Source organism: Homalodisca vitripennis, chromosome 1 (genome assembly GCF_021130785.1).
Source record: "Homalodisca vitripennis isolate AUS2020 chromosome 1, UT_GWSS_2.1, whole genome shotgun sequence".
Taxonomy (NCBI): domain Eukaryota; kingdom Metazoa; phylum Arthropoda; class Insecta; order Hemiptera; family Cicadellidae; genus Homalodisca; species Homalodisca vitripennis.
In genome coordinates, this window is record NC_060207.1 from 94437381 (window position 1) to 94458691 (window position 21311).

The 21311-nt window shown below is 32.6% G+C and overlaps 1 protein-coding gene across 1 annotated transcript; it reads left to right on the forward strand.

The window, feature by feature from the left end:
- Positions 1-323: 323 nt before the first annotated feature.
- LOC124366839 lies at positions 324-13913 on the forward strand. Its single transcript, XM_046823441.1, has 6 exons — positions 324-458; positions 2735-2889; positions 5323-5455; positions 8060-8215; positions 9534-9680; positions 13798-13913. Exons 3-6 carry the CDS (start codon positions 5362-5364, stop codon positions 13881-13883), a joined length of 483 nt encoding a protein of 160 aa, XP_046679397.1. The 5' UTR covers positions 324-458; positions 2735-2889; positions 5323-5361; the 3' UTR covers positions 13884-13913.
- Positions 13914-21311: the final 7398 nt, after the last annotated feature.

Sequence of the window (21311 nt, forward strand, 5' to 3'; positions counted from 1 at the left end):
TATATATATATATTCATCTACATCCCTCCAGTGAATACTTGTCTATGAATAAGAGTACAGTTCTTGAATATTTTATTTAAATACTATCAGTCCAAACAATTGAATTCTGTAGGTTTGAAACAGATTCTTTCAGAGAAATTGTATTCATTTCAAAAGTATTCGAATTTATTTTGAGGTGTTCGAATATGTGAATATCCTGGCTGTATTCGAATACTGTTCGATTCTGTATTCGATCCTCCCATCACTAGCTTATTATTGTACTCTACCTAATTTGTTGTCACTAGTAAAAACATAACCTTTCTGTTAAGTTATTATTTTCAATAAAACTTTTCTCTTATTTTTGTTAATGCTCCAAATCTAGGCCTAAGTGAAATAAATCAAAATCGTAATCCTGCATGAACAATGTTTTCAATAATAAAAGATAAACTACAATCTGTTCAAGATAACTTGACAACTAGGTAGGTTTATAATAGGCTAGTAGATATATTGTTGAAAAAATTTTTTCATTTAAGAAAGTTTTAGCATAGCTAAATATTTACTTTACCAATTCACACTAATTACAGTGCTTTATTTTCAAAAGGAAAATACTCAGCAAGTGAATACAAAATTTATGTAGGGCGCGCTGTATAATAAAGTTACTTGACAATTGACTTAGAAAACAAATTATCAATTAGAAATACCTAAGCTACAAAATAATTCTTATTTACAATCAAGTAAATCTACGTGTTTTTAGTGTATTGTATCAATATTGTTTAAAATTAATTTCAACAATGTAAAATCATCTGTATGATATTTGAATGATGGCCACAACTAAAATGGTGATAAATATGTTATTTGTATCATAAGCTACTCTTCAAAATAATAAGAAGTAAGATTTGCACCGCTTTGTTAGTTACATTCAATAAAAAATATACATACCTATATGGTTTTTAACTCATAATTAAATTATTACTTTCTAGATATATTGGTAGTTTTGATAGTTAGACATATCGAAGATTCAATTGTTGTGGTGGGCGCTTTTAATACTGCAGCAAAAAAAAATATTAAAAATTGTGCGATCTTATCTATCATGGTGAGGCTAATATGTAATAGGTAAATTATATACTGCATAAATTATAAGAAAAACCTCAAAAAAGGGAACTAGTATTTGAACGGGCGGGTAGGGTACGATAAACAGACTGGTTATTTATATCGAAGAACCAAATCATCGATACCTAATATTTGCATCTCAAATCCTAGACTATAAATCGATATAAAAGTATCTATAGTCCTCAATAGCAATCATATGTTTTAAATTTAAATATGAATTTAATATTTACAGTATTCAAACAAATTATTATAACCAAAATTAGGGAAAACTGAAGACGACCATATTTACTCCTCTCACAGTTACAGTTGTTTCTTTCCCACACAATTTCACATAATGGGTTTTTCGGTACGAGTCCAACATGTTGAAGTCATGAAACACATGTCTTATCTTTTAAAGCAACGTCGTGTAGTTTTCTAAAATTGACTGCCATTTTTAATAATCAAATGTTACTTATTTAAAATTGAACATGTATTATTTGAAAGTGTTTACAGCTGTTGATATAGATTATGTAAGTTAATTGTTCAAAATAATTAATCAGTATCGATTGATTATATCGATGGTTATGATTAAGTAATATCTAATATCGGTTGTCAATTTCGATATAAAAAACCGGGTCCGCTTATCGTACCCTACCCGAACGGGCTGACAATTGTAATAAATTCGGCTATCAGCACGGAGCAGTACCGAAGGAATATAGTGGAATATTCCATTCAGCTCATAATATTAATGTTTATCCAGAGAGATTGAAGCCTTGGAAATTCATAATCTAATTTTAAGAATTGTCATTAGATAATGCAGAATTTAATGCAGATAATCCAGAATTTATCTTGATTTGATCATTTTTACTACCGCATTTTCGATGAACTCACTGTGCTGCCATTATAAGTGTATTAGCTACAATATCTGCAAACCATTTCCTTGTCACTTGTTAAAAACAACGTTTTTTATGGGACAATGCATATATAAGTAGGAATTCATGCTGAAATGTAGCAAAGTTAGTAAATTTCTTAGTCCAACACTTTAACAAGTGCAATAACATTTAAAACAAGTAATTAACATTAAACACTGTGATTTTAAAATAAATGTACATTGTAGACCATGCCAAATAAAGGTAATCTTAATGTATATTAAAGATCAGGCTTAGAACCTAATTTATCTATGTTATTCTTAATTTTTGTACAGGGAGTTTAGGTAAGCTATTAGAAATTATGCTCTTTAGGTATCTAAAAGAATCATAAGCTCTTAAACTCAATGCCTTTTGTGAATTTGAAACATAAACAACTATAAGACGCTGCCAAACTTCTTATGACGTTCCATTGTTAATCTTATGAGAGTACTTTTGTTTTGTTTAGAGCAGCTGAATATTAAATACAGATAAGTTGCTCAGCCAGTTATTTTCAATCCAGTAACCAACTTAATATCAGCTCATTAGTTATAATATTTACTAGCCAAGTTAATATCCGCTTATTTTCAATCATGGTTTATACTTGTTAAAATTGCTGTAGTAAAAAGAATGTTTGGCATAATGTATTTGACATTGTGTAATAAAATCAAATGTAGTCCAACCCTAACCTAACCTTATCTAATTAGGAAAATATTTATTTACCTTTGGGGTATCTTTTAAAATAGTATTGATGTTGGCAGTTTCCGAGGATTGAAAGTTGCTGATACCTCCTCAGATTCGGGGCCCGGAGAAACATCCAGTAGACCTGAATGCTGGAGCCGATCTCCTTCACAAGTATCAGACAGAATGGCAAGAGCTACACCAGTTGGCTGAGGAAAACGCTGTAGCAGCCCAGGCAATATTTTCTCATTTTTTATTTAGTTTATATAAAATATCAAATCAATGTACAACTTTGATTTGAATTGTATCAATTGAAATAGTATTTTTAAAGTAGTATTTATACATTTTAAATTTAGCCAAATATGCTAATGTACATTTGTGTAATATAATAATATAATTGAAAAAAACATAAGGCTAATTTGAGTACATTTATAATAAATTTGAGACCATCTGTGCAGTACCTATAGCAGCCAAACATACCAAACTGCATAATTATTTTCAACAGATATCCTCCATTTTTACCCCAAAGAACAGTAAAAGTATTTTTAACCCGGAAAAATTGCTCAAAAGGCCATTTTTGGAGAGTAGAGGTCTTTTTCGGAAAATGTTTTAAATGGGAATGTAGGTCATGTGATATCTCATTTTAAAGATCTATGTACCCTGAGCATTTTTGGCACCAAAAACTCAATATTATGTTTATTCGTATGTACAGAGTGTGATAAAATGTCTTTAATTTAGGTTTCAACAGTAAAATCTGCTGTCAGCCCCCCTCAAGTCTTAGGTGGACAAATCGTTTTGGAATGGTTTGTTTCATACCCTATCAGGAAATATTGAATTGCATAACTTTTTACTTCTTTTTCTAATAACAAAAATCATGATAATACATAAGAAATGTGATGTCAAAAATGTTAGATTAAATAACAATCTAGTATGTTACAATGTAAACCATTTTAAAATCCTCTCAAAGACAAACATTTTTTGGTATTTGAAAATTTTTTTCTATTTTGCACCATTTATAATAGTGCTTATAAATATTATTTTACTTTGTTAGTTATTGAGTATTTTGTTACATCAAATAACATACAAGGAAAAATTAAACAACAACTGATATCCAGAACAATTAAAACTAGACTTGTTTAGTCCTGTTTTGCTCACTGTTATAGAGTAGATTACCTGTAAGATTTACCCTGATCCCAATTAGCTTCAGATCAATAGAGATTATGATAACACAGGTCCTCCTGTGTTTTTTTTTATTCATCATAGAGATAGTAAAATTAGGTTTTTTACTTGGAAAGTGTTTGAATTAACTTTTTGTTTTGTACATGTTCGTTATACTGTACAATTTACTTATTGTATTTTATGAGTAAGTTTGTATAAAATGTTGATATTTCTTTACTATAAGTTATAAACTGTGAAAGGGCTGAGCTTGGAGGCGATAACCTGCTGCCAGTTATAAAGTGAAAACTAGGTGTCTTGACAGCGATATTTCATTTTCTAATTACGTCACTCATGCTGCTCACTGAGCTGATGTTTATGTTTATTAGTTGTAATAGCCCTATTTATAATATTTTATTTGATTTCGTGCCGACGGTTTAGACCAAAATATAGAACTTGTTTATTAATATTTGTTATAATGTGTGTAATATTGTTAATTAATATCTTTTTATTTTTTATTCTGAAGATTAGTATACTTGTACATGTATATATGATTATAGTGCTTCATGTGATGTCAGACAGCATTCTGGTACATATCCCTGAAAAATGAGACTTTTATATGCATTGAAAACTTTTTCCTCTACCTAAGAAATACATAAAAGTACTCTCTTGAGACCTCATGCTCTAAGCATTATTGAGAGCCTTTGAATCTACTTTTTTAGTAATTAAGTTTATATATTAATGAATTTACTGTTTTATTGGATGTACCAGCTTATTGGGAATATTTCTGGTGTTTAATAATGTTGTCTATTTTATATTTTTTAAATACTATATCCATTTTTTCCAAAACAGGCTGAAAATTTGTATTTGTAATGGTTTACAAAATGTACTATTAAAAATAATAATTATGCAATTTTGGATTTGTTTACAGGAATTTCTGTTTATGAGTAATAGTTTTTGATAGTTCAATTAATTGTACTCGTCAGAGCTTGAAAAACAAATCATTTACAAACTTGCTTTCTTTACGTTATTAAAATTCAGTAGAATGCAAATGAAAAAAGTGTTATATTTTCATTGAGTTTACTATCATTATTCTCAAAACCCCAAGATAAATAAAACATACTGATTATCATTCACTGAGATATACTCTTCTAATCAGTACCAAAAACAGTGCAATACTTATTCTTGGGTTTGATATATTAACAAGCAAGCATGATGTATTCTCACAAGATTTGGATTATTTAGTAGCGCACACTTAAATTTGGACAACATCTGTCTAGTTAAACTGTAAGTTCCTTATTTTCTCTTGTCAATTATGAAGTAATGATCCTTTAATCTTTACTAGTTTTTATACTAAATCATATCTTTTTTATAATTATTTTATTCTTATTTATCTTATAGTAAAGATTTAAAATTTTGCCTTTCAAAAAGTGCATTAAAACAAAAAAGTAAAAGTATAATAATATAAGGCTCTACTTACTGACAAACTTACTTGTGCTCTCCCTTTACTTAGAAAGTAGATGTACGTATTGGAGCTCTCCATGAAGAAGTGATGCGGCAGTGGAACGCAACCTCACAACTGACTACGGGATTGGCGACACTGCCCAAGCTAGCAGCCCAGACTGACAAAATCATCTCACAGATCGGTAATTTAATTTGTTTCAGACTTGATATGTAAGTCTTCTTTGAAATGATAAATGCCTTTAAATTAAAAATGAAGTAAACCTCAAATGTGACTAACTTTTCATTACCTGAAGTTACCCTGAACTCACCATTCATTATAAAACAATAGAAACTTACAAGCTATGAATGTATTATATCTTGGCCAGTACGATTGGACATACACGTTGAGATAACATTACGCCAAAAATTAATCCGCGTTAATCGAAAAAATGGCAGTGGCCAGTAGAGCTGGCCATACAAGCTTCAAGGACAAATTCAAAATACTGCCTTCTAGTGTATAGGGTTAAGCATACTGGTAAGATAGGAGAACTAAAGGCAGGTAATTCTTTTATCATCTGAGCACATAGGTATAAAAGTGTTGAAAACAAGAAAGTTCATCACAAGAAGGGATCTGTAAAGAAACTAAAATGCATACATGAGTATAACAGCAATATTTATGGAATTTATAGGTCAATGTGAGTGGAGTATTGTACAAGTACAAAGAAGTGTTTTTTTTCATTTCTTAGACGTCTCCATGCTCTATGCTCTTGTTATTTTTTAAAGAATTTTTCTCTTATAAACTGGGCAGAAACTTACATTGTCAGAAACTGTTAATATTAAATGTTATGACAATTAATTTTATAATTATACTAGCGGACACCGGCGCGCGCTTCGCTGCGCATTTCAATAAGTTTTCCCGCGGCTTCGCACGCAATTTCCCGTTGAAAAACAGTACACTATATTCACTTATTCATTTTCTATCACATTCTAAACATTGCTGAGATAATTGATAGTCGTTCCTTTCGTGAGCTTCTTGGGCGCATTATGAAGGTATGTACCACATTCCTGATACTTCTGTCAAAAAAAAACAACTAAGGTTGATTTTATAACATTCTTTATATTTGTAGCCAACGTAAGATAGTAATTATGATATCTGCATTGCTCTTCTGATCAAGCATGAGCATGGTTTTATATTAAATAAATATTGCAGTTAAAGGTGAATTTTTACGTCAAATTTGAATTGTATTATCTGGATAGTAAAGTCTATGTTTAACAGTGATTGCAGAAGAAACAGTTTAAACAAAATTTGTCGTTTCTCTTAAGCTTACTCTATGCTTTAAAACTATAAGTGTAGTAATTAAATTATATATAAATATATTTTTTGTCGCATTATATATGTTTACAAAGAACAGCTGATTAAAAATTTGAAAAGACTCTTTCACTTAATAACATATGTTTGCTGCAATGCATTTCTTACGGGTATTTCTGTAACCAGTGGGGCGGAATCCTGAATCGGGAAAGGGATAAAAAGTATCCTATAACCTTCTACAGATCAAGACGAACAAATTAAAAAAAAAATTAGGCGAATCCGTCCAGCCGTTTGTGAGTGATGCTGTTACACACGAACAGTTTCATTTTTATTATATATAGATAATGCCTCTAACAAAAGTTAAAAATGTTATATGATCTTTCAAATTAGCTAGTACATGAGGATGTTTTTGACAAAAAATGTCAGCCAGGGCAGGTTTAAAGTCTAAAATAAGCCAGCTAACTTAAGAGGTTAGATATTTTCCTTTTATATATATCTTTCAAGAAATCTCTCTATTTCAACCATGTCATGAGATGTATAATAATAAACCCTTTGAAGTACATAACATTAGACACAATCAATATGTCAAATGCCTAATCTTATGGACTTTTTGTGTGGATAACATCAAATCCCTTTCAGTGCTGTATATTTTTAAATTATGTTGTGACTAATAATATTTTCTGAAATATTTTATTTTTGATCTCATGTGCTTTTAAACATTTAATTAATCTAAATTGCTTAGATTTAACTCATTATTTCTTTATTTTGCTCCCAAATCTGTTATTATAATTGTATTAAATAATGAACTGTTATTTTGCCAATTGATAGCTTTGTATCAAACTTTTTAATATTGTTATAACGATAATAACAAAACAGCAACCAGTTTCCCTTGGACCTGACGGATTAAATGCTAACTTATTATGGACCACTATAATAATGTGTTGAGCAAGGATAAGATGATTGTGGATATTTTCCATTGTTACATGTTACAAAAATCTGAAACATGGTGTTTGAAGAGCTAGTATATGCCTCTTCTTCAGGTGTCAAAACTTAAGATAAAAGATTAAAAAATAACAAATAACAAACGATGATGAACATACAAGTTCATAATACTTAATAATAGAGTGTCCATTGCCATGTGTTTTAAAATTTTAATTTTTATGTATGCTCATATTATAGGTTTAACCACCTGAAGAAGAGGGCTGATACCATATATCAAAATGTCATGTTTCAGTTTTGATAACTTATAATGATGACAAATGCCAGAGATTCTGTTACTTTTTCAAGTCATCCAGCATCAATAGGTTTTAATCAAAGAATAAAGAGCAAGCTGGATGGACTCTTCTGTATAAAACATATAACTGAAAAATTCAATAGTTACTCTATTACGATAATGAGGCTACATTAAAAGGCAGAGATTTTTTATCACATAAACCATTTAAGTTGGTAATTTTGTAAAACTATTACATAAACTTGCACAATGTTTGTATGATTTTAGAAGAGCTACGGAATCTTGTCGTTGAGGTGGAGAGCTCTCTGATAGAATTAGCTGATACAGTGGAGAAGAAAGAGCTGCAGGAAAGACAACTTGAGAGCAGGTTCCAACTGGCTTTACACAGCGAGAAGAGGCTTGCTCAGCTGGACATTCTCAGAGGTACAATTTTAAAGTAGAATCAGAATTACAAATAAGAATTATATTTTTAATTAAATAGAGAATTAGGTACCAATATAAGATTCTTAATACCTTAAATTGTTATTTTTAGTGTATTTTTTAAAGTTTATAAATTTGCTCAATATTGTTGGTTATTTATCACTATTGAATAATTTTTTCTTTGTCCTTTAAATTGAACGAGGAGGTGAATATTTCGGCCTCGCCATTTCTTCAGCCAAATGATGTTAAACTGAAACTGGCAAAGCTAGTAACTCATATCGACAAAAAACAACTTTAGTTCAAATCCACCTATAAATGTGGGTAAGAGTACAGGCTGTATCATGATTGGTTGAAGGTGTGTACCAATCAGTAATCAATAAAACCAATTGGCCATTAATACCACTAAGTCATCAGTATGACTATTACTCAGAGACTGTCAGCTTTATGATAATCTGATTCAGTTTTCTTTGTTGAAATTATTTTTATTCTTTATTATTTTCATTGTTTCTCTTATTATCATTAGAAAATTTCAAAGAAATTTACATGTACTTTGGTTTTGTAAAATTGTATTGTGATTGATTTTTCAACATTGTTCTACTCACCTTCATAAGCAGAAGTGCATCACTGACTGCCAATTTCAGTTAACCATTTTTTGAATGATGGCTCTCCATAGCTAGGCCAAAATATCTCATGATTTTAATTGTGTTTTAAATGTTTTGATACAGTGTGAACTAGAAATCTTATATGACAATCATTAAGTCAGTTTCATCAAATCTGCTTCAGATAATCTTTAAATCTTTTACTTTAAAACTTTTACTCCTGTTTACTTGACAGCAGTTATTTAAATCCCTTGCTGCATAAAGAAAAAAATCACCAGAAAAAGTTAAGATCAAGCAGACAATATCAATCAGCAGCGTTGTAGCAACCATGTGTTGTGATAGATAGAGTCTTCTTTGTCCGATTTAAGTAGGAAAGAAGTTTCTCAGTAACAAGTGCTTCACCACAGATAATGATTAAGGCTGGTATTCTCATGTGGACCAGATGTCTATGATTTCATCATACAAGGTTCTAGAACATTATGATATATGTTTGGCCAAAAATGTAAATTATGTAGAAAAATTTAAGAAAATTAAAAGAATTAAATTTTAGAAGATTTTTTAATCCATCATAGTTTATTTTTTTATCAGAATTGGAGCTTACTCTCCGAATAATCCTTTTTAATGTTTTGAAAGTAACAATAATAGGTTATTCTAATATATTATGTAAATAAGAACAGTAGTTTATAATGTATTTAAATTGATTGACTTTTATATTGTTTTAGCAAAACTGTCAGAAGAACACAGATTAAAAGTAGCAGAATACGAAAAACAGTTTGAGAAAAAACAGAAGGAAAGACAAGAAACATTTAGTAAAGCATTTGAAGAAGACTTGGCAACTTATAAGCAGACTGGTATAGTGCCCACAATCAGTGAGTATTGTTTCACTTAATGGCTTTATACAGGGTGTATATTATGTCTGGAAACACCCAAATATATCCTTTAATAATTTAAATATAAATTTGAAACCTCTTACAATCGTGATAGAGATTGGGCATCTACTTTTTGGAACAATGTTTTGTTATGTCACACACAACGGGGGACGTCCTGCCGAGGGTATCGTGAATATTCTTAATGGAAGCCTATACCTTGTGATACATAATTTTAAAGGTAATAGCTTACTGAATTGAATGCCACAAACCGCATCTCACGGGAATTATTCTATCAGAAAAAATAGAGCATTTTTAGTATTGAAAATTTACTGATGTTCAAACAATGTAATTTTAACGTGGTTCTTGCCACAAAATGTGTTACACTAATTTTTTAGCATGTTTTAAATGTTCAATTAAAATAAAATAAACAATTTATTTTTAAGCCGGTTTCATTAGTACAAATTTACCAGTTTTTATTACAATGAATAAAACTTATGAGTCACTTTCTCTGATTACTTATGAATCTGTACTTGGTGTTTTCCAGTCAGCAGGAAGGTTTAAAGAGACAAAGGTCACTAGCCTATGAGAAACATTATTGTGTTATTAATCATCTGGTCTACAGGTTTCAGTTTGTTGAGCATGGAGCTTTCACTAGACAGGTCTAAGCTTGGGAATTACAAATGGACAAAGGTCATATCATTCCTGTCGAGTTAATCAGTGTCTCTGAAGCATTGCTGTCAACAAGTTATCTAATTACAGTAGTTCAGTTTTTATTTGGCATTTTAATGGAATTGTCTGAAAGAGAACGAATTACTCTGTTGATGATGCGAGGATATGGCGATCGTCAAAGATCTTATCGGGAAGTTTGTAATTTGTTTAATGACACTTTCCCAGAAAAGGAATCCCATAAGTGTTTCAACAATATCAAAAACTATTGAGCGTTTTGAAATGACAGGGAGTGTACGTAATCGGCCAAAGTCAGGTAGGATACAATCTGCAACAGATGAAGAACATGCACTAGATGTTTTGCAAACATTTATTGAAGACCCACATACATCGCTCAGAAAAAGCTGCACAGCAACATGATATGCACCCCTATGTCTGTGAGTAAATTTTGAAAATTAATAAATACAAACCATTTAAAGTTCATTTAGTCCAACAGTTAAGTGAGGATGATTACGACAGAAGAGTTGAGTTTTGTGAACTTGTGATGCGTAAATGTGATGACAATAGAGATTTTCTGACCAACATACTATTTTCTGATGAGGCAACTTTTTTCCTAAATGGCAATGTTAACAGGCACAATTGCCGTTACTGGGCTAGTGAAAACCCACATTGGATTACTGAGTCCCATTCACAGCAACCACAAAAACTGAACGTATGGTGTGGAATTTTAGGTAACAAAATTGTTGGACCCTTTTTCATCAATGGAAATTTAAATGCCGAAACTTTACTACAATATGCTCCAAAATGAAATAATCCCAGCTATTCAAATTGCATCAGGAGAATACTTTGATAATGTATGGTTTCAGCAGGATGGTGCTCCACCCCATTATGGGAGACAGGTAAGAGAGTATTTGGATTTAAGGTTTCCTCATAAATGGATTGGCCGAAGAGGAGAAATCGAATGGCCTCCAAGATCTCCGGATTTGTCACCAATCGATTATTTCCTATGGGGTCATTTAAAATCCAATGTTTTATAGAAGAAAGCCTCATAATTTGGAAGACCTAAGAAACAGGATTATAGAGGAGATTGCTTTGATAATTGAAGAAATGTTAGGCCAACTCTGTCGAATCATTTTACACAAGATTGGCTCATTGTCAAACCGTAGAAGGAACACAGTTTCGAACAATTGCTTTGACACCAAAATGCAGGTAAAACGTTTGTTGTAAGACTTTTCTAACAGCATACATTATTTTTTATTTGTAATAAGAAATCAATAACATAAAGTATTTCCATAATTGTACTGTAATAAAAACTGGCAAAATTTGTGCTAATAGAACCAGCTTAAAAATGAAATTTTTGTTTTATTTAATTGAACATTTAAAAAAATGCTAAAAAATTAGTGTAACACATTTTGTGGCAAGAACCATGTTAAAATTACATTGTTGAACATCAGTAAATTTTCAATACTAAAAATGCTCTATTTTCTGATAGAATAATTCCCGTGAGATGCGGTTTGTGGCATTCAATTCAGTAAGCTATTACCTTTAAAATTATGTATCACAAGGTATAGGCTTCCATTAAGAATATTCACGATACCCTCGGCAGGACGTCCCCCGTTGGTGTGACATAACAAAACATTGTTCCAAAAAGTAGATGCCCAATCTCTATCACGATTGTAAGAGGTTTCAAATTTATATTTAAATTATTAAAGGATATATTTGGGTGTTTCCAGACATAATATACACCCTGTACAATTTAGTTTTATATTTCAATTTAATTGAGAATTGGTTGAGGGATAGTGAGCCTAACATTCAGTGGGCTGGTATATTTTTTCTCATGTCTATTTGCATTTCTGTCTGGGAGTTGACCAGAATTTCCCTTCTGATTGTCTATTCAATTTGAGAATTTTGTCTATTCAATTTTCTCAACATTTTGAGAAAAAATGAGCTGTAGATTTTTTTTTATTTTGTGCGAAACTAGCGATAACTACTATGCTACATGAGTTCTAGTGTTCTTCTACTTTAAAAAAATAAATAACAGTGTCAATATTTAAACTCACATTTGACACCTTATTGGATTGATAATCAGACAGTCCTTCAAGATAGATAACGTACATTTCTAGAGTCTCATGTAAATTGCCCTGAAGCAAGCTCAATGCAGAATTTTGCACCTCTTTTCTGGGGTGGGGGGGGGGGTAGGGGGTAGAGGGGCAACCACCACCTTCTCGTAACATCGTGACAACTATGTTCGGGGGAAAACCAAAGAATAAGCTGGGAATTTAACGCACAGGTGAAAAACCTGTAATAAATCAGGAATCTCATGGAAGCATGAGAGTCTAAAAATCATTTTTCGCCCTCAAAGAGTATGAAATCAAGAATTAAACTACATTGTGGTTTATGCCTTTTTGATCCGTTTAACTGTGAATGAAGATCGACAACGTGCAGACGATGATGTTGCAGAGTTGTTTACTATATGTGTCTACAATGCTTGGTTGCTATAATGTGTGGTGTGATTAGCAGTGTGTGTTGTAAATCTCATCTCGTAGATGGAATCCAATATTGTAGTTAAGTTTATTGATGATTAGTCCTACCCCTGTGTCACATCACGTTGTGGTGTTTCAGAGTACGTGACTGCAATCTGGTGAACAAGCAGTTACCACAGCCTTGAAGAAAATCCGTTTTATAATTCTTTGTTAAATTGCCCCTTGTTGTGTCAGTGTGGATTCTGTGTTAAATTATTTAGCCTCACTTGTTGGTCACCATGTGTCGCAGTATTGATCTTTTACAGCCTTTCTTTAAATATTTTATTTTTTCTAGGTTATGTTAGTTCTTGAGGTTAACATCTATAGTATTAGCAAATAGGGAGTGCAAACTGAAGGGTCAAGTAGTTGCCTCGCACACATGTACCCTTACAATTCATTAGTGTAGAGGGTTATGTCGTATTAGGCATATGTCGTTTTCCTCCCAGTTTTATTCAGGAATATTTTAGACTCATGGTTAAACAAACAATACTTTGTTCACTTTATTTTAATTGTTTAACTGAATTTTCCGGCTTCTGGACTTGCAATACTGCTAACTGTCCGTCCATGATATTTTGCTGTGATATATCAAGTTTTATCTGTACCAGGACCTGCCCTAACTAGTGGCCCTTCACTGGAGGAGGTGGAGTTACATGTGAATACAGAGGCCCTCAATCACTTGTTGGAGGGAGTAACCTCTGGACTTGCAACACTGCTTAAATGTCCGTCCATGATATTTTGCTGTGATATATCAAATTTTGTCTGTACCAGGACCAGCCCTGACTAGTGGCCCTTCACTGGAGGAGGTGGGAGTTAGATGTGAATACAGAGGCCCTCAATCACTTGGAGGAGTGACCTCTGGACTTGCAACACTGCTTAAATGTCCGTCCATGATATTTTGCTGTGATATATCAAGTTTTTGTCTGTACCAGGACCAGCCCTGACTAGTGGCCCTTCACTGGAGGAGGTGGAGTTAGATGTGGACACAGAGGCTCTCAATCACTTGTTGGAGGAGTGACCTCTGGACTTGCAACACTGCTCAACTGTCTGTCCATGATATTTTGCTGTGATGTATCAAGTTTTGTCTGTACCAGGACCAGCCCTGACTAGTGGCCCTTCACTGGAGGAGGTGGAGTTAGATGTGAATACAGAGGCCCCTCAATCACTTGGAGGAGTGACCTCTGGACTTGCAAACACTGCTTAAATGTCCGTCCATGATATTTTGCTGTGATATATCAAGTTTTGTCTGTACCAGGACCAGCCCTGACTAGTGGCCCTTCACTGGAGGAGGTGGAGTTAGATGTGGACACAGAGGCTCTCAATCACTTGTTGGAGGAGTGACCTCTGGACTTGCAACACTGCTTCAACTGTCCGTCCATGATATTTTGCTGTGATGTATCAAGTTTTGTCTGTACCAGGACCAGCCCTGACTAGTGGCCCTTCACTGGAGGAGGTGGAGTTAGATGTGGACACAGAGGCTCTCAATCACTTGTTGGGAGGAGTGACCTCTGGACTTGCAACACTGCTCAACTGTCCGTCCATGATATTTTGCTGTGATATATCAAGTTTTGTCTGTACCAGGACCAGCCCTGACTAGTGGCCCTTCACTGGAGGAAGTGGAGTTAGATGTGGACACAGAGGCTCTCAATCACTTGTTGGAGGAGTGACCTTGGACTTGCAACACTGCTCAACTGTCCGTCCATGATATTTTGCTGTGATATATCAAGTTTTCTGTTAAACATGGTTAATAACCTTTCACCAACAAGAAGTCTTCGCACTGTTAATATGAATAAGTGCCTTATTGAATGAATTTTGAAGCAGTTGCCTAGGTGTCAATTTAGATACATGTTTTGGTATTGTGAGTTTTAGTGTGGGGAGGATATTTGTAGTGGATTTGAGTTTCCACTGGTAATCTGGCATTGTTACATAGATTATAATATGAAGCTATTCTAATATTTTTTCAATCGAAGGAATTTATATAGCAAATTTTTATGAAATAGTAGGGTTTTAGCACGTTGGATACCTAAGTTTATACAAGTAGAACCTGATGGCTCACATTTTTGACACTGCCACTTGGTGGCCGAAGTGTACAGTGATATTTAGAAGGATTCCTATTACAGCAAAGATGTTGGATTTCTACCACCAACAATAAATGAGCTATTTAAAAAAATCATTTGCTAACCAATAATACTCTTAGTCTTCCATTGTTTTAAACTCATTTAAACTTCTATCACTGTTATTGATATATGTTTCTAGTTGTGTTGCTGTACAGTATAATGGTATTGGTATCTTGTAATATATATTTACAAATATCCAATTTGTATATTATATTATTTTCTTGTAATTAATATATTATGAGGTGTATACTATTTATTACAATAAAATTTATTTGTATTGGTGAAATTTTCTAGACTTTCCTTTAGATATGTAACTGTTGTTAACATTAATTATTTATACCACTGCTCCTGTATAGTTTTCAAAATATGAAAACACAGTTTTAAACACTTAAATAGGTATTTTTGTGTTTGTTAAAAATTTAATTTTTCATTCTGATTTGTTTTTAATATCATTCATTAATATCAACTACATCCATTTACACAGAGTTAATGATTAGAATTAATGATTAGATGTATTAAACTAGAAAAGTTGAAGTTTTTACAGGTGGTTGTGTGTATCAGTAACATGCAATTCACTCAGATTAGAAAATCAAGGTTATAAACAGCCATCAAAGGGTGTTTAAAAAAAAACAAAAAATTCTAATAGTATTCAGACTGTTAATATATTGTATCAGCCAATACTGTTCTGTTCAAATTAGTCTTTTTGAAAAAAAAAAAAAAAACTCAGCCTACTGTTGGCTGAATTTGTATCGACTAACTTTTTTTATAGCATATCATCCTTTAAAACTGGGGAGTCTGGGGTACTAAATTTGCAGTTATTAAGCGGCCCATCATACTACAGTCTGGGGTACTAAATTTGCATTGCACGCCGTGCAGTTTTTTATACTGGCACGCCGTTGCTTGGCATGGCACTTTTGTGCCCCACACACTGACAGTTTTAGTCAGTCCCGTGACGTGCTAGAAGTTGGTTGTGGTATTGTGATATTGTGTAGTATTATCGTGCTGTGATATTTTACTACTAAACATAAAGCGTTAACAGTATTGTTGATTGGTGCGATTCATGACGATAGCAAAGTGAACAAGAGAAGAAGACAATTATGGACGAAAAATTGGTTAAAAGAGAGAGAAATGTATTCTGATATGAGACTACTGAAAGACTTACGTGAAAATCATAAAAATGATAACAGGATCTACTTGCGAATGGATGACGAAACATTTAGTTACGTGTTGAAAAGGTTAGGCCACGCATCGAAAGACAAGACACTAATCTGAGAAAAGCTATAACGGCGGAACAAACGGTTAGTTGCCACGAAAAATTTTTGTGTCAGCAGTCGACGTGATAAATATAGGAGAGTATTTGCCGCGAGAGAGAACGAAAAATAACCTCAAAAGACACTCCACTCTCAGCACGTGGCGCGGGACTGGTCCACACACTTGCAGGATGACACGGCGGCAGGTTGGCACGGCACGCCGAAAATCAAACCGATCTTGATTGCCATCGTGCCATGCAATGCACGGCGTGCTTAGCACGGAGACCTCCACACACTGGCACGTTTCGTCTAATTTTTGGCACGTCTAGTGTATGGGCCGCTTTAAAGCGTCATGGGGACCTATTAGATTGTGAAGATTAGGTCCTAAAACAAATACAGCTTATTTCAAGTTTGCCATTTTAGTGGGGATGTAAGCATGTACATATTTTCAAAAATGTAAGAAAAATCAGTCACATGGAAATATTTGAGCATATCAGGCATTCAGCGAGTGTATACACGCTATGTCTTTTTGATAACCGAGAGATACAATCTGATAGATAGTGAGGCGAACATTCTTGTAAAAAGAAAATGTTAAGTAAACTCAAAAAAGTGTTCCTATTCAGTGACATTTAGTCCCGTCTGACAATTTGGACTCGACCCAAAAGTCATGACAAATTTTTGAAGATGTTAAAAAATGTGACCTTGAAATACTCGAGCATGTCTGACTTCAATACAGACGGTCCTACTTGATGTACTAGTCGTTCTAAATGATAATCTGACAATCATATAGAAAAACATTAGTAATCTGACAATTAGATTTTATTTTTTTAATTACTGGATGTAATAAAACAATTTAAATGGGGTACATGTATAATGTACTGTTAAATTTCATTTTACGACAAAAAGTTACACAAGTAAAGTTATAGGAGATTTTATTAGCACCAAAAAATGTTTAAACAGTTTTTTGGAAGATAAATAAAAAACCGTTTGCTCTCCTTTTTTCAAGATGGTGGCTGAGAGAGACGAGAGGTGACCCCAAAAACTTGGAATTAAGCTTTTACTAACCCTAATTACTAACTAATTGAGTTTAAAAAAAAATAAAATTGTGTCCTCTCAAAAATGCAAACCCGAATGTGACTTTTTAATGGACTATTTTTATTTGTTAATCTATTACATTAATACCTTCTCGCATACTCTTGTACCAGCAGTCTGCATTGTGGAAGTGCTAGGACTAGATAATTTGGGCTCTCTTGAGCAAGTTTCTGTTGCATCATTACATTTCTGTGCAATTTTCGATATAATTCCATTTTGCTATTGGAAATCGGATGGTATTTTTTAGCTGTAAAAAGTTTGTAACACTCAGCATAATAGCCATCGTTTCAAAATGTTTCATTATATATTTCAACCGTATAAGGTGTTGCTAGATTTTCTTCAAAACCGGTTTCACTTTATGATACTCCAAAATAGTTATACTTTTTTTAAGTTTCCGGTGTAAAATTTTTAATTTTTTTCATACCTTTCTTCTCCACAAAATACACATTTCACATTTACATTACTCATTATTATAATGCATATAAAACTTATTGCATTAAATTCACAAAATTGTATTAAAATACAACAAAAAAATCAAAGCATCATTTCAAAAGTTGCCACATTCTAAAGTCTACAACAGCAAACAGGTTATAATTGTGATCAGCTGAGATGGCATCATGGCAGTAGACTTTAGTGTTGGGATGGCGTGAGAGATAGAGACGCGAGAGAGTGGGAAATACAGTTCTCAGCACTTGTATGCTCCACGCTTTATTTTATGGTTTAAGCTACATCGCCCCATAAAAATCATCAGATTATATTTTTTCCATAATCCTTCAAAATAAAAAAAAAATTCAACCACGCTTGAGTATTTCAAAATGACATTTTTTTACAACTTTGCGACTTGCCCATTTACACCCTCAAATCGTCAGATTATTTAAATATACACTGTTCTTCATGTTTTTAACTTACCTTGTCTTAATATGACATGCTCGAGTTTTTTTTTACTAATTTGATAGACTGCCCTCAACGCACGCCTCTATTAAGGGTTCATACATAGTAGGGGTACATTACAGGGTACAGTTTCTCCCCAGATGAGTTTCTGATGCACTCGAGTAACACGAAATTCCCACTTGGGACTCCCCTACTGTGTTCATTAAAAAAATGTAATTTTCTAAACGAGATTTTGAAAGAGTTTTGGTTTTTAATGGAATGCTTAGACCACTATTGCCAACTGACTGTGAGTTTAGTAAGTTATCATCGCCTCAGAAAAAGGGATAGCATCGAGAGATGTTGTTAAGAAGGTAGTGAGTTTCAGTCGCCAATCTAAATTGCATCTCCATTTTCCCACTTCTTACAATAAGATCCAAAATCGTAATAATACCATTACACTCTGACAAATAACTGGTGACTTCAGATTCATGACAGCAACGGGTTACTCTAGGAAATTGGGTGTTGTGTCTCTGATTGATATGCTACTAAATTGAAAAGTAAAATAAAAATTATTATAAAGTATCGCTCAATACTCCAAAAGCTTGAAAAAAGCAAATGAAATAATACCTATTCATGTAAATAAAGATGGAGGGACCCTGCCAAGGCTAAACGGAAAATACAATCTTTCACATTTTGGTTTATCTTGAATGCTTGAGAGCTTCTGCTATGGCTGAACGGAAAATATAATAGTGTACATTTGGTTTATCTCAAATGTTTGAGAGCTTCTGCTACGGCTGAACGGAAAATATAATAGTGCACATTTGGTTTATCTCAAATGTTTGAGATCTTCTGCCAAGGCTAAACAGAAAATACAAACTTTCACATTTTGTTTTATCTCAAATGCTTTAGAGCCTCTGCTGAAGCTGAATGAAAAAATCAACCTGTCAGGATTTGGTTTTTCACCAAAACCAAAGGGGTCTAATTGCAAAATAATTATTGTGGTAACAAAATTTTTTTATTAAAACTGTACTGCATTCAACGTGTTAAACTCCTGTACAATAACTGTCTAGCAGTAATAAATGTAGTTAACACCTTCAGTGCAGATCTGTTTCTGAGTGAAATCTGCTATTCTTAATCTGGCTCTGCCACAGTGCTTGGCACCTGATCACTTTTCCCTTAACAGCATAGTAGTCATTTTATGGAATCAACTTCTTGTATCAAACAAAATCTGTGTATTTGTTTTCGTCTAAAACATATGTTTTGATGATTTTTATATCATTTACATTTTTACAGGTATGTGGTCAAAATAAGACGAAAGTGAATAGGAAAGAAGATATTGAACATATTGTACAAAATTTAGGTAGGGGAATTATTGTGGAGGATATTCACAATCTCCCTTGCACTACCTCCCTACAAGCTGAGCACTATGGCACTGTAACACAATGTTTGATTATTGTTTATCTTTATTAATGCACAGCTATTTTAGAATGCAACTTTACCAAAGCAAAACAGCCTTTCTTTCGTTACAAATGTAAAAGATATACACATTCTCATGAGAATAAAAAAATGTATATGCTAAGATGTAACTGATTAAAATGTATGTAGTAGCATTCAAATGATGTTTAACTGTATACAGTTTAAATCATTCTTATGATCCTAGTTTCAAAGTAATATCACTTTAAACTGCTGTTATGGATGTGAAATAAAAGAAACCTCTTCACAGACGGATTATTTCCTTTTTGTAATTTCAACGCTAAATTATAATTTATACAACTATTTTTAAAACTTTGAGATTTTTTTTGTCATGGATGTGACACTGAAATTGGTTTCGTTTGTTTTTTATGAACTTGTTTTATCTTAAATTATTTACGTTAACATACATGCTTATGCAGAAATCTTCAAACTTCTTGAACTTAAACTCAATTTACTTGAGGGGAAAACCAACAATTATCAAAATCATCTGTAAAAAAAACATAAATATTTGCTTAGCCACAAGCAACGATGAGTTGCCAACTGTAAACTTAAAAATAAGAAACCAGAAGAAATATACCCTCAATTTGTTTATTTTGGATGTTTTATGTAGTTTTTATTAAAAAAAGTATATTTATATTGTGAGATGTATGTGTGAAAAGAATGGCTGAAAATTAATTAATTTGGTTGCTTACCTGAATAAACAGCTGTTTAGACTTAAATGAATCTCCATGCTATCCTTGTGAGCAAAAAACTAAACCTTGAAGGTGTGTGTTCTTCAAAATTGTGATAAAGAAAATTGAAAACCATTTTGCATAATTATGAACCAAAGTAATTTTTTGATGCCAACTGTTTAAATCAGTTCCCAAATAATGAAGAGTTCTGTTTACAAATATATCCTTAAACCCTTTCCGAGCCAATGACGTTACTAGACGTCATGCCTAAACTAGCGCTAAAAGCCAACGACGTCTACTGACGCAAAATAAGTTTGTTTTTAAAAATATTATTTAAAAGCATTTCTGGGTATCAAACTTAGTAAAAACTGTTAAACAAGGTTTATTTAAAGAAGGGACAACCGTTCGTGTCTATTTTGAAGGTCACGACTCTTGTTCGATTGCCAAAATAGCGGGCGACCGGATGTTCATAGTCTCCCGCAGACCCAACGACGTCTACTGACGCGCGCGCTCAGTCTGCCTGTAGCCTCCGTGAGGTTAGATGTTTATTCGCCCTTTCCATTTTCGATCCGCGTATTTATCTTTTCAATTTTGATGTTAATCAATATTTTTAAGCAATGTACAGTGTAGTTTATGTATTATTATCGTGATGTAGGGCTTTATTGTCAAGTTTTTTTTTAGTTTCATTGCTTTTATTTCATTTGTATATATACATTTTTACTATATTCTTTATATTTTCTCTAAATAAAAATTACTGTATGCTTGTTTTTTGTAAAATATTACAATAATTGTGTTCAACTATTGTTAATTTTATATATGAACACATAGAATGTAAAAATTACATTTTTCAGTGAAATTATTATTTTACCATTTTTTGGCTGTAAACTAGCAATAAAGAGTGAAAAAAATATATTTTGTCGTTTTTTTTTATCTCTTATGTTATAAGAATTATAAAAAAAATTGGTTTTGGTAT